This window comes from Brassica oleracea, chromosome C1 (assembly GCF_000695525.1).
Source record: "Brassica oleracea var. oleracea cultivar TO1000 chromosome C1, BOL, whole genome shotgun sequence".
NCBI lineage: Eukaryota > Viridiplantae > Streptophyta > Magnoliopsida > Brassicales > Brassicaceae > Brassica > Brassica oleracea.
In genome coordinates this window covers 565,061-577,145 of record NC_027748.1, presented here as the reverse complement: position 1 = coordinate 577,145, position 12,085 = coordinate 565,061, and the positions used below count along the sequence as shown (strand labels likewise).

Sequence of the window (12,085 nt, the reverse complement as noted above, 5' to 3'; positions counted from 1 at the left end):
GTGAAGATGTTTTGGTCCAAGAGTTGAACTCGTACATGTTGGTGACTAAAGCTGGAGCTTTAAACGTATAATCTTCATTTGATTTAGTTAGTTGTGTCTTAATGCTTTCACTTAGTGTGGTCAAATTTAGGTGTGGTTTAAGAGGAAATTTTTTCCGAGTCGTGGGGAGAGTTTGTACTCACCGGGTAGAATTACAACAAAGTAAACGATTGGGTAGTGTAGGATCCATCTATGTGTTCCTAGATGATACTAGATCACTTTGTTTGTAAGTGTGGTTGAAATCCTTTGTGGTTACAATTCATGTACTACCTCTTTCGTTCTCTTTGGCTAATGATAAGTTGAAATTGAGCCCAAAAAAAAAAAAAAGTACAAGTATTAACAAATCTCAGTAAACATATACATCTCAACCACAGAGACATATATCCCCACAAGATTGCTTTCTCTAATGTTAAATGTCTGTGTAAATGAATAAAAATGATAATAAAAACATAAATAAGAATATAATACATTTTGAGTTATTTAATCAAATAAACCCATGTTAATAAGCATCATTTTTTCCACATGCGAGCTTCCGTCGAGACAAAGGGGACAGCTTTTAGTACAGATCCAGTCCGGTCCGAATGACGATCGTCAAACCGTCGCAGCTCTCTTCCTCCTCCTCCTCGCCGCTGTGTTCCCTCAAAGGATCACTCCTCACCCTCGCCGTCCTCACTTTCCTCTCCCTCTTCTACCTCTCCCTCGACTCCCTCCGCACCTCGCCGCCGTCTCCCATCGTCGTTGGCGCCAATCAGCTCCCACACACCTTCGCCAAGGAAGAGGATGAGAGTTACTCCGACGTGTACCACTCCCCTGAGTCGTTCCGGTCCAATTACGCGGAGATGGAGAATAAGTTCAAAGTCTACATCTACCCCGACGGAGATCCGAACACGTTTTACCAGACGCCGAGGAAAGTCACCGGCAAATACGCCAGCGAGGGTTACTTCTTCAAAAACATCAGAGAGAGTCGGTTCCGCACGTTAGATCCAGAGGAAGCCGATCTCTTCTTCGTCCCCGTCTCTCCTCACAAGATGCGTGGCAAAGTAATAATCTTTACTTTTTATAAAGTTTGAATTCTTTATTTGATGCTTTATTTTTTTATTTGGCAGGGAACATCGTATGAGAATATGACTGTGATTGTTCAGACATACGTCGATGGGTTGATATCGAAGTATCCTTATTGGAACAGAACGTTAGGAGCAGATCATTTCTTTGTCACGTGCCACGACGTTGGTGTTAGAGCCTTCGAGGGATCTCCGGTTATGATCAAGAACACGATTAGAGTCGTGTGCTCTCCGAGCTACAATGTTGGTTTCATCCCTCATAAAGATGTTGCTTTGCCTCAAGTGCTTCAGCCGTTTGCGCTCCCTGCCGGTGGAAACGATGTTGAGAACCGGTAACAGAAAAAAATGTTAATAGTTTGCATAGTCAAATGTTACCAATAATGTTAAATAGTTTGCATAGTCAATGGTTACTAATAATGTTAAAAATGGTGTTACAGGACGACGCTTGGGTTTTGGGCTGGTCATAGGAACTCAAAGATACGTGTGATACTCGCACGTGTGTGGGAGAACGACACTGAGCTAGATATTTCGAACAATAGGATCAACAGGGCGACGGGGCATTTAGTGTATCAGAAGAGATTCTACAGGACCAAGTTTTGTATATGCCCTGGTGGTTCTCAGGTTAACAGTGCTCGTATTACTGACTCAATCCATTACGGTTGTGTTCCTGGTAAGTGTTTCTTTTGCTCCACTCAAAAAGAGACTAAAAAGTTAATGAATCTTTGTTGTTTTTTTTTTGGGGCAGTTATATTGTCAGACTACTATGATCTGCCTTTTAATGACATTTTGGATTGGAGAAAGTTTGCGGTTGTGCTGAGAGAGCGAGATGTGTATGACCTTAAACAGATCCTCAAGAACATAACACAGTCAGAGTTTGTTTCGTTGCATAACAACTTAGTCAAGGTAAGAGATAAAAAAATGTTTCAGCCTTTTCTTTAGTATTGTGTAAAGAGAAGCTGATGATTAGTCTTGTTGCTTTGCAGGTTCAGAAGCATTTTCAATGGAACTCGCCACCAGTTAAATTCGATGCCTTCCACATGATCATGTATGAATTGTGGCTACGCCACCATGTCATCAAGTACTGATCCAAGACTGTTTTCTTTTTCTTTTTTTTTCCTACCACGTAGATACGGTCCCAAGGTAGTATGTATACCTCTTGTAAGTTTTTTTTAAAATATCATAGCTTACGACCAGGGATGTTAATTTGCAGGCTAGGGCCTAACCCTCATTTGTGTAATATAAGTCCAGCCCTATTTTAACCCAACCCTGTTTTAAGCCTATTTTTAGTTAAGGGTTAGGACTTGTACAGGGTTCGCCCATTAATTTTTTTCTTGCAAATCAATCTCTTTTATATCAATTTTTGTCTTTAATTAAGCATGAAATTAAAAACCCAAAGCTTACATTCTTTTTTATTTTATAACTGTAAATGTTTATCATGAAATTGAAACCCAAAGTTTACAAATTTTTATGCATAATTGTATAATGTTTAGCATAAAAATAAAACTCAAAGTTGCACTCTTCCAAGACTCCAAGCCTCCAACACGTTGCTCCAACATTTGCTCTCAACGAACTACACTCTACAACAACATAATCACTCAATGAAGTCAAAGAACACATTTATACGTTCTCTATACAACTATCAAAACAGTTTTCCAAAACAGCTTGCAAAATGACTAAGATGCTCTAACAAGAAACCATCAATACGCCTGACTAATTCATTTAGCTCATACAACCAGTGATTTAAAAAGAACTAAGAGACAACTGAGACAAAAAAATGACACAGTCTATACTCTACAAAAGTAACAGAGCACAAGCAAGCTACAGAACAGAAACATGACTGTTTCAAGTTATAGTTCCAACTTACAAGTTCTCAGAACAGAAACAAGCTAGTCACAATCATTCAGGCTCCAAGCTCCACTCTGCAAAAACAAGAGAGATGGCAGTCATGTAAAGCAGTTAAACAAGAAAATCTGTGAACTCTAAACTGCAGTCACACATTCAAATGAGAGTTTTAGACTATTAACAACTAAGAGAACACAAGCTAACACCAGACAACAAGATCAAACATGATTGAACACATGGAAGAACACAAGTTAACAAATATTATTCATATACTGTAAATGTTCGAGCTTCCCAAAAGATGTGATGACTTACAAAGATTGTAAATGTTCGAGCTTCCCAATAGCTTTTCTAAAAAAGGATTGGTCCTCCTAAGCAAGTAAGCAGCCTGCAATAAACGGAAAGGTCACACGACTTATGAATTATGATGACTAGAGATCAACTTCAACAAACCCAGAACAAAACTAGAAGAACGTACCTCACAGAGTGCTTATTGGAGAAGATGGATACAACCCCGACGAAGCTCTTCGAAATCGATCTCTAGGGTTTGTTGAAATCGATCCAGGAGCAGCAGAGCTTGATGAGGACGTACGATCACGATCAAGAGCTCGAATCGGAATCTGCGGAGAAGCAGTCGAGAATCGATTCGTTGACTGGTTTCTCTCGTTTCTCGTTTTTGAGATGGTGAAAAAAAAAATAGAAACGACGTCGTCATAAAAAAACAAAACAAAACGGGTTTGGAGTTAGCCCGAGTTTCATTATAGCCGGCCCTATTTTAACCCATACAGAACAAAACGGATTTTGGGTTAAGAAAATAGATGCGGGCCGGGCTAACCCTATTGGAAAAAGCCCATATTAACATCCCTACTTACGACAGTAACAACTACAACAACCTTTTGAGGAAAATTCATTATTCTTGTGTATTGTGTTATTTTTTTCATCAGAACCTTTTCTTCTATATATTAAGTAAGAACATGAGGGTCTCTCTATAAGGTATTGGAAAAAAAAATGGAAACTGGATCTTAAAACATCTAGTCGCAACATCTGCAACCAAAAAACTGAGAAACTCTTCTTGGCAACGAGTAATCAGCTTGCATAGCAGGGTCCATCTCCATATCCTCAGCTCGTGACCACACATAGACTCCCCTCTCTTCCTTACTACCCGGTACAGTGTTGTCCAACACGAACGCCAGTAGAAACGTTACAACCATATTCAAAGACATTACAGCGTTCATCGCAAAATCCAACTGAAGTTTTGCATAAAAAGAGACTCAACTCCATCATTATCCAGAAAAATACTAATCAAAGGCAAAGAGAAAGAAAGTGGCTTTACTTGGATGATGCCCGTTTGGAATGGTCCACTTGAAGCGGCACCAAAGGACAAGTAATAGCTCGGTAGTATCAGAGTAGATAATGGTTGATACTGCTGGAAATAAGCAGGGATGGATAGTCCAAGAAACAGTGAGACCCCAACTATGGTTATGTTCCTAAAACTCGCTGTTTGAGTGTACCGGAGATTCGATAAACCTAGAGCCACTGTAAGTGCCCATATAAAGCATAACACTGAAGCAGCCAAAGCCTGTGGTATTGAAGCAAGAATTGCACCTAATTTCCCTGTCAAGATATTTTTAAAAAAGTATATTAGAGAGGAGTGTATAAAGATTTACACTTTGGATTAGATGATGCTTACCCACAAATGATAAAAATATTAAAAATAAAGCTCCTATTGCCAAAGCTCTTCGGTTAGCCACCTTGGTGATATTGATTGTATGGATATTTTCGGTTAACGTGGTTGAACCGGTACCAGAACCCCATATGCCAGCTAATAAACTGCAAAAGCCTTCTAAAGCAACACCTCTACTCACAACACCACGTGTAGGTCGCTTAGCATTCACTAACATGGACGTGGCATGATATGTTCCAACCTAACAACACAAGTGTAGTACACATTTAGCAGCAGTGGCATACACATGTTGGCAAAAAGAGGAGATGAGTATACTTACTGAATCCACTGATGCAACTAAAGACACAAAGATCATAACGATACAAGTTCTCATGTGAAAATACGGAAACCCCCATTGAAATGGATAAGGGATTCTGAGCCAAGGAGAAGTTGTCCAAGCGTTGGAAGCATCTGTTCTGCAATGCTTCATGGTATACGCGTGTTTCTTGCATTCGTTTATTAATATGTTAGAGCTTGGTATGTCGGCGTTGCAGCCTTTATAGTCATATGCACCGCCAACAGTTAAAAACAATGCGTATGTCCAGACGATCAGAGCACTAAGCGGCACCTGGTAACATGATAAGCAACAACAAAAAGAAAACTCTTTAGCTCTAGAATAAGATAAAAGTTTTACAAATAGATGGAATATACATACCGCATAAATTCGGAATATGCGATGACCAAAGATTGAAACTCCACGAAGATACTGAAAGAAAGTTTTCTTATCAGAGAGACAGAAACATGACTCATGTTGTTAGGTATGCGGTTAGTTTAGTTCGGTACGACAATTAAAAAAAATCAGTTTTTCAGTTCAGTTTTCTAAAAAAAAAAAATCAAACAGTACCAATCTAAATCAAAATAACTAACGAAATAACCAAAATTAACCAAATATTTTTGAACTTTGTTAAATTTGAACCAAAAATTTAACCGAACTAACCACGGAACCAAAACTTTTTTTGAAACGAACTAACCGAAAGATCGGTGAGATTTCGAACCAGAATTAACCGAAGAAACCGAACCGCAGTTCTACATGTTGTTATTCAAGTTGTGAGGCAGATCCATACCAATGTGCAAATGAGAAGCATAACTATTACAGGAATGCTGATCTCAACACAAGTCCCGGCCTGTGGAAATCCATAGCTAAAGAATGCTAATCCCACTGCAGCTACTGTTGGTGCTACTACAACAGGATTAATAAATCTGAAGAAAAAAACATATAATTAAAAGAACAATAATAATTCTAAGAAACTGCTGTTTTTTTTTTAAGGATTGTAGAATCAACCTAAGGAGGAGAGACATGAGACCAGTGGATCCCAAAATGCACTGGAACAATGAACCGACGATTATAGCTCCTTGTAGCTCTCTCATTATCTCCCGAAATTTCTGCTCAAAACACACAAAAGTTTATCACAAAATCTCCAAGAAAACAAATTATTTTATTTTTGCAAAAGCTTACATGCTCAGTGAGGTTCCTAAACTCCTCTGAGTTGATGACAACCAAAGCCGGGGCCAAGTAAACAAAGGAGCTTCCTTGCACTAAAGGAAGCCGAGTGCCGAAATAACAGTGAAGTATGGTTGTGATTCCAGTAACAAGCAGCATTGTTGAAATCACTGCGGCTGTATCTTTCTAATCATCATCAAGTCCAAAGAGTTAGTCAAGAACCAAACAAAGGAGTATTCACACAAGAAGCTTACATCGGAACCATCCATGGCTGGTACAATGACAAGAGGTATAAAGATGAGTGAGCCAGCAAGTGAGAGATAGTGTTGCAAACCGTAATAGATAAGTGGACCTGCATAAAAAAAAAAAAAAAATCATTTAAAGAATCTTCCGGAACATGAGTTCGGACAATATTTGTAAGAAACTAACCGTAGCTAGGAGGATCGTCTCTGAGACCATACTTCATTACAATGGGCTTAGGCCAACCTCCACCTTCTCCTTCTCCACCTCCTGGATAGTAACACCCATTCTCCAAATCTCTACTGATCTTCCCGCCTTCATTCTCCAACGGTGTCTCAGCCGCCTCGTTCCGGTTTGATCCTCTCTCTTCCTCTATAGAACCCGGTTTAGACTCGGGATCAGATCCGATATCGGATCGTCTGCTTCGGCCCAGTATCGGGTCGAGATCGGTTTGACGAGACGACGCTCGATCTGTCTGATGATCTCTGCCTTTTGGCAAATCAAAAGCAGAGCTCTCAGTCTCACCGAGCTTGGTGCTGGTTTCGCCGGAGTAGTCGGAGACAAAACCGGTTTTCTTGGCCCAAGATCTTAGCTCTACCGGGTTCAGCTCCTTTCTCGGTAAGAAGGGTTCTACTCTCTTCAAGAAAGCACCGAACTTCCCCTCGCCACTGCCGCTTCCTTTGCTCTTACTCGGATCCAAGCCCGACCCGGACTCCATTGTTTCTAGATATTCTCAAGTAGTAAGAGAGAGTAGAGTGGCTTACTTAGCTTTTTAAGTTCAGTTCTAGCTTTCTTCTTCTACTTTTTTTTTTTTTTTTTTGGTTTGAAAAAGGTGAGAAACAGAGCGTTACGTAAGTTATCATTCTCACTCATGTCGACGTCAACCTATCAGCGGTTTGTCTTTACGTTTAGTAAATTACTAGACTACCCCTTAATGTGTAAATGCTTTCACAATTACCAAAATGATGCACAGGGATAATATAAAGTTTTCCTTTAAGACTAAGTATTCAATATTAGCCTGCTTAATGATAATTTATTAGTTGACGGTGGTTGCTTTTTAGGCACTGTGGTTAAAGTTATCATTATTTTTTGTGAAATTGTACTTTTTCTTTATTAATATATACTTTTGATGAAGTTTTGAAATCACACATTCAAAAGCTAGATCCAAAGATTGTTAATAAGAATCCATCCAGGACAATAGGACATACAGAATCTGGAGAAACTATTACGGCGGCTTCACCAAATTACAATATAAATATATATTTTTTTTTTCCTTTTTTACATCAATAAATACATTTTTTACAGTGTCATTACATTTTTCTACATACAAAAAGATCAGTGGTAGTTAATAAATTACATAAAATCTGCAATTACTTCAACTCAGTCTTGAGGAAGAAGAGAGTTAATATGATACAAGACAACATTGGAGTATATGTACATCACTCTATTTACATTGAAGACTTTTTACATGAATTTTTCCAAATTCAGGATGAATAATCCCCTTCCACACCATCAAATCTTGATATCAAACTTTAGCATTACTGCTTCTTCTTCCTCCAATCCAATCTCATATTCCTTTCTTTCCAGCTTAATCCTTTCCTAGGATAAATGTTTAATTGTTCTCCACCCTCTTTCATTTCAATGTAACCAACTTGCATCATCTTAATATGAACCTTAAAGCTTCCTCTTCTTCAATAGCTTTTCCAATCCCACACATTAATTTTTAAACTCTTTTTCTTCTTTTTCAGGGATCAGTATAAACATATACCCTTCATCTTAATCTGAACAATCTAACTACTTGTGCTTCTTCTTTTTTCTCTCTTTTTCTTTTTTTTTTCAAGCTCAATCCGTTACCCAAGATTAATATAAACAAAACACATCATCTTAATCTAAACCGTAAAGCTACTTGTGCTTCTCTCTTTTTTTCTCTCTTTTTCTCCTTTTTTTTGGTTTTCAGGATTTATGTAGTAACCAAAATGGTTCTTCAGAGCGTTGTTAGATAACTAAAACTACTAACTAACTACTACAAAGGGAATAGACCTGGTCAAAGGTTCCGCAGAGATGAAAGCCATTGATCCATGTAGTTCTTCCCATCTGCACATTTGATTTGGAACAAAAAACAAAACTGATTCAGAAAGTTTGCACATTGAATTAGGACAAAAATGCTGAAACATCAATAGCAAAGAGCTACCCATATAAACAACAAGCATGAGCCTTTAAATCAACCCCAAGAGAGATAACAGTTCATACCAGGAGACAAACCGTTGGGGAGATTCTTGACAGCAGTCAAGAGCTGGTTATTACCAGACCCTTCAGAGACAGCTCTGTAACAAGGAACCAGAACTAAGAAGCCACCATCATCTCCTTCCTCATCGCTTTGGAAACCAGGTCCAAGTGGCTCAGTCCATCCAACAGACCACTCATCAACAGCACCAGCAGCAGAAGAAGCAACAGCTACAGATTCTGAGCCAGACGAACCAAAGCTCTCAAGCTCCAGCTCCTTCCGCTTGATAACCTTTCCTTTCCCTCGAGCTTCTGTCTCTTTCTCCTTCTTACCACCTAACAACCACCATGGCCAAGTCGGTATCTTTTTCTTGATCATTTTTCAAGAACCCAGTTTTCTTGAATTCCACCTCAGAGACTGGTTCAAATTTGACAGCCAAGTAATGAAAAGAATGGTCTAAAATCTATACGACGAATGAGAAAAAAGGTCAAAACTTTCGAGCTCGACTTCCCAGGAAAGAGATGAGCTTTGCTTTAAAATTTTTAATCGATCAGACAACAAAAGTTTTTAAGACCAAACTATCCTCCTTATCCCTCCCCCTTCCGACCAGATTTGTCTCTTCTACTCAAGAGCTAATAAGTCTCTTCTTCTGCAATTTATAAAATTCGATTTCTCCAATCTTTTGGTTTTAGTTAAGATCCAACGGCCACAAGTTTCATGATCCAATCATTAAACTACGATTTGATGCAAAAAAAAAGACTATATTATTTACTTTAATTAAACAAGAAATAAGGGTAAGAGTTCCTATCTACCGTTGATTCATGGACAAGTGTATCCCTACAACCGTCCAAAATTGATGATGTGTCGTATTTTATCCAATGTTTTGCGTGTGTTTGAGGCTCAAGTTACGGACACGTGTCAAACTCATCTGCCTATGGTTTTCTTTTTTTTTTTTAACTCGTGGGTTATTAATTACGAGGAGACTCTTATGATTAAGAGATAAGAATTCATACCTTCAGTGAATCTTCTAGAAATATTGCTGGCAAATCCGGATTAAGTTTGTACGTAATTATTTATTTCCCTTTCTCTAATCAAATTTTGCGTTGACCAACATATCTTTTCAACAGCTTGTGGTAGCCTCGTTGGTGTTGTTGTGTTGTCAAGAAATGAAAGACACCAACTCATGAACGAGCACACACCGTATATGACTATGAGAAATGATATAAATTATTTATTCATAATGTGCTAATTTGCCATCACAAATCAAAACCATTTCATTAGCCAACTATACATTTTCTTAATTGTTCCATTGAGAATTCCTTTTTTTTTTTTAGTTAATATTACCATTTCAAAGTACGTCTTGTTTTCGATGCACACTAAACAAACCTAAAATAAAATAAAATACCATTGGTTTTTAATTAGTTGATTTCTGTTTGTAAGTTATGGATAGAGATGACTTTGTGATGGGGAATAATAGCAAGAGAAAGACAAGCCGAAACAACTCTCACTGATGAGTGATGATAAGTTAGAATATCTCTGTCTTAACTAAAACACGACGAAAAGAAAAGGTCGAGTTTCATATTTAAAATTTTTCAGGGCTGAAGAGTAAGCTTAGTTAACATCAAAATCTTCTAATGTCAAACCTCACCACTTCTCTTTTGTGTATGTATAATTTTTGTATTCGTTTCTTGTTTAAATGTGCTAGTTATCCTATATTAGTACTTACAGGAGTCATATATAGTAGAAAGCGAAATCCGATTGTTATAGTTGAATAGTTGATTCTGTATGTGGTTTAAACAAAAAAAGATTCTGTATAAAACGTTACACAATCAAACTAAGAAAAGGGAGGGTAAATAAAAATAGATTTTGTTTGTGTAAGACTAAGACATATTCTCTCACACATACCTTGACGCATGTATGTAGGAATAAAAATACATGTGCACGTAAACGTAACTATCCTGTAAGTTTATTAATGATAACGTGGAAGTTGCAGTTAACATCGTCATCTTGCACAGGAGATTTTTCGCGATCCTACCCTTGTTTTTTCTTGTCAACGATCCTACCCTTGTTTTTTTTGTCAACGATCCTACCCATTTAAAACCAAAAAACGACAAAATAGTTAATTACAGTGGGCCGACATGTCTATAAGCCCATGATACATATAGTAGGCTTGCTGAAGCTGCATAGGCTGTATGAACAATAAAGGGAAAGAGAAGAGCCAATGGATGTTTCCATGAGAAAGAGCAAGGAGCATTGGAGGTCAACATAAGCATAAAGATGGAAGGAGATACCGAGATTGAGATAAAAAGAGGAAGAGGAAGTAGACAACGACAAGACAAATTAAAGGAAAGAAGTTTGAAGCTGGTGAAGATAAAACAAGCTAGAAAGGAGAAGATGACGAATCGAACCAGGGTTCATGAACTGAGACGGAAATGGTACAAGAGGTTAACTATGTTTCAAATTGAGTTGATGCTAAGCTATCATTAAAACAAAATATTAAATGCTAGAATCCAACTAGTTTCTTTCCATTATCAAAAAAACATGATTTGGAGAATACTTAGAAAAGGAATGATAATGGGTGTATTAAGACATATGCTAGCTGATCAAGCATGGGAATCAAAAAATTTAGTTTACAACAAAAAATTGATACTATGATGATGTAGTCCTAAGCTGTCAAAGGGCCACAACACACCAGAACCAAAGAGAGGCTCGGATCTGCAAAAGGGTGGTTTCAATGGTCCGATCTAATCGACTCCAATGAACCCAGTTTGATGGAAGAGTTGATGATGATACTGATAGAACGGTTTGTTGACTGATTCCACAATCAATCACGAAGGAGAATACTTGAATCCACAAGCACTCTAATTCGCCAATCAATAAGACAAGTGAATCCACACAAGGCTTGATGATCAAGATAACTCAAAGACACAAAGACTTTGAAGAAAAGAAACTAAGAAGTTTATTATTTCTTGGGTAAAAGATTCGTCCTTACAATGATATAAGTAATGAGCTTATATAGGCTCAGTACAATGATTTAGAAAGCTAAGTAAAATGAGAAAACATGCTGAAAGAAATCTAGCTGTTAGGCCTTAATGAGAGAATCTGAGCCAAAATGGGAAATGTGTGGAGCTGCTTATATCTGGACAACTTTGGGAAGATCCTAGGAGCCTTGGGGAGCTTCTGGTTGATGAAAAAAATCACAGCCAAGATTGTAGAAAACTAGCCGTTGGGATTTAAAGCAAATTGGCTCCAAAAATGGCAAGTTGAGATGGTGAAGAATCTGGCTGATCCAGTGAGGTTTAGTGCATGGTATGAACTCTCCAAGTGGTCTTAGATGTAATGACTAATCTCCTGGTTTCCACACATGAGTTTGAGTTGCACACTCCTTAAGCAAAGAATTACTTTCCTTAAATAGAACCAGTTCGGATGCAGTGTAGGTCGCCTGACTTGTAAATGGTATATCTCCTAAAGCATTACTTCTTTTGGTATGAAACCAATTCGCGCGTGCTCTGGTTGAG

The 12,085-nt window shown here is 38.0% G+C and overlaps 3 protein-coding genes and 1 long non-coding RNA gene across 4 annotated transcripts; 1 reads left to right on the top strand and 3 right to left on the bottom strand.

Moving 5' to 3' along the window:
* Positions 1-542: 542 nt before the first annotated feature.
* On the top strand, positions 543-2,345 carry LOC106314400 (probable glycosyltransferase At5g03795). Its single transcript, XM_013752277.1, has 5 exons — positions 543-1,079; positions 1,146-1,432; positions 1,538-1,770; positions 1,846-2,003; positions 2,084-2,345. Exons 1-5 carry the CDS (start codon positions 621-623, stop codon positions 2,183-2,185), a joined length of 1,239 nt encoding a protein of 412 aa, XP_013607731.1. The 5' UTR covers positions 543-620; the 3' UTR covers positions 2,186-2,345.
* Positions 2,346-2,482: 137 nt separating this feature from the next.
* On the bottom strand, positions 2,483-3,630 carry LOC106314408. The gene is made up of 4 exons (XR_001264565.1): positions 3,418-3,630; positions 3,255-3,327; positions 2,965-3,019; positions 2,483-2,677 (listed from the first exon to the last, which is right to left on the bottom strand). It is a non-coding gene; the product is annotated as an uncharacterized LOC106314408 (long non-coding RNA).
* Positions 3,631-3,833: 203 nt separating this feature from the next.
* On the bottom strand, positions 3,834-7,231 carry LOC106314392 (nucleobase-ascorbate transporter 11). The gene is made up of 10 exons (XM_013752268.1): positions 6,533-7,231; positions 6,358-6,455; positions 6,119-6,289; positions 5,945-6,045; positions 5,727-5,862; positions 5,318-5,368; positions 4,943-5,230; positions 4,630-4,864; positions 4,273-4,553; positions 3,834-4,186 (listed from the first exon to the last, which is right to left on the bottom strand). The coding sequence occupies exons 1-10, from the start codon at positions 7,059-7,061 to the stop codon at positions 3,971-3,973; spliced, it is 2,106 nt and encodes a 701-aa protein (XP_013607722.1). The 5' UTR covers positions 7,062-7,231; the 3' UTR covers positions 3,834-3,970.
* A 417-nt stretch (positions 7,232-7,648) lies between these two features.
* Positions 7,649-9,291, bottom strand: LOC106341926. Its single transcript, XM_013780683.1, has 2 exons — positions 8,594-9,291; positions 7,649-8,437 (listed from the first exon to the last, which is right to left on the bottom strand). Exons 1-2 carry the CDS (start codon positions 8,943-8,945, stop codon positions 8,388-8,390), a joined length of 402 nt encoding a protein of 133 aa, XP_013636137.1. The 5' UTR covers positions 8,946-9,291; the 3' UTR covers positions 7,649-8,387.
* Positions 9,292-12,085: the final 2,794 nt, after the last annotated feature.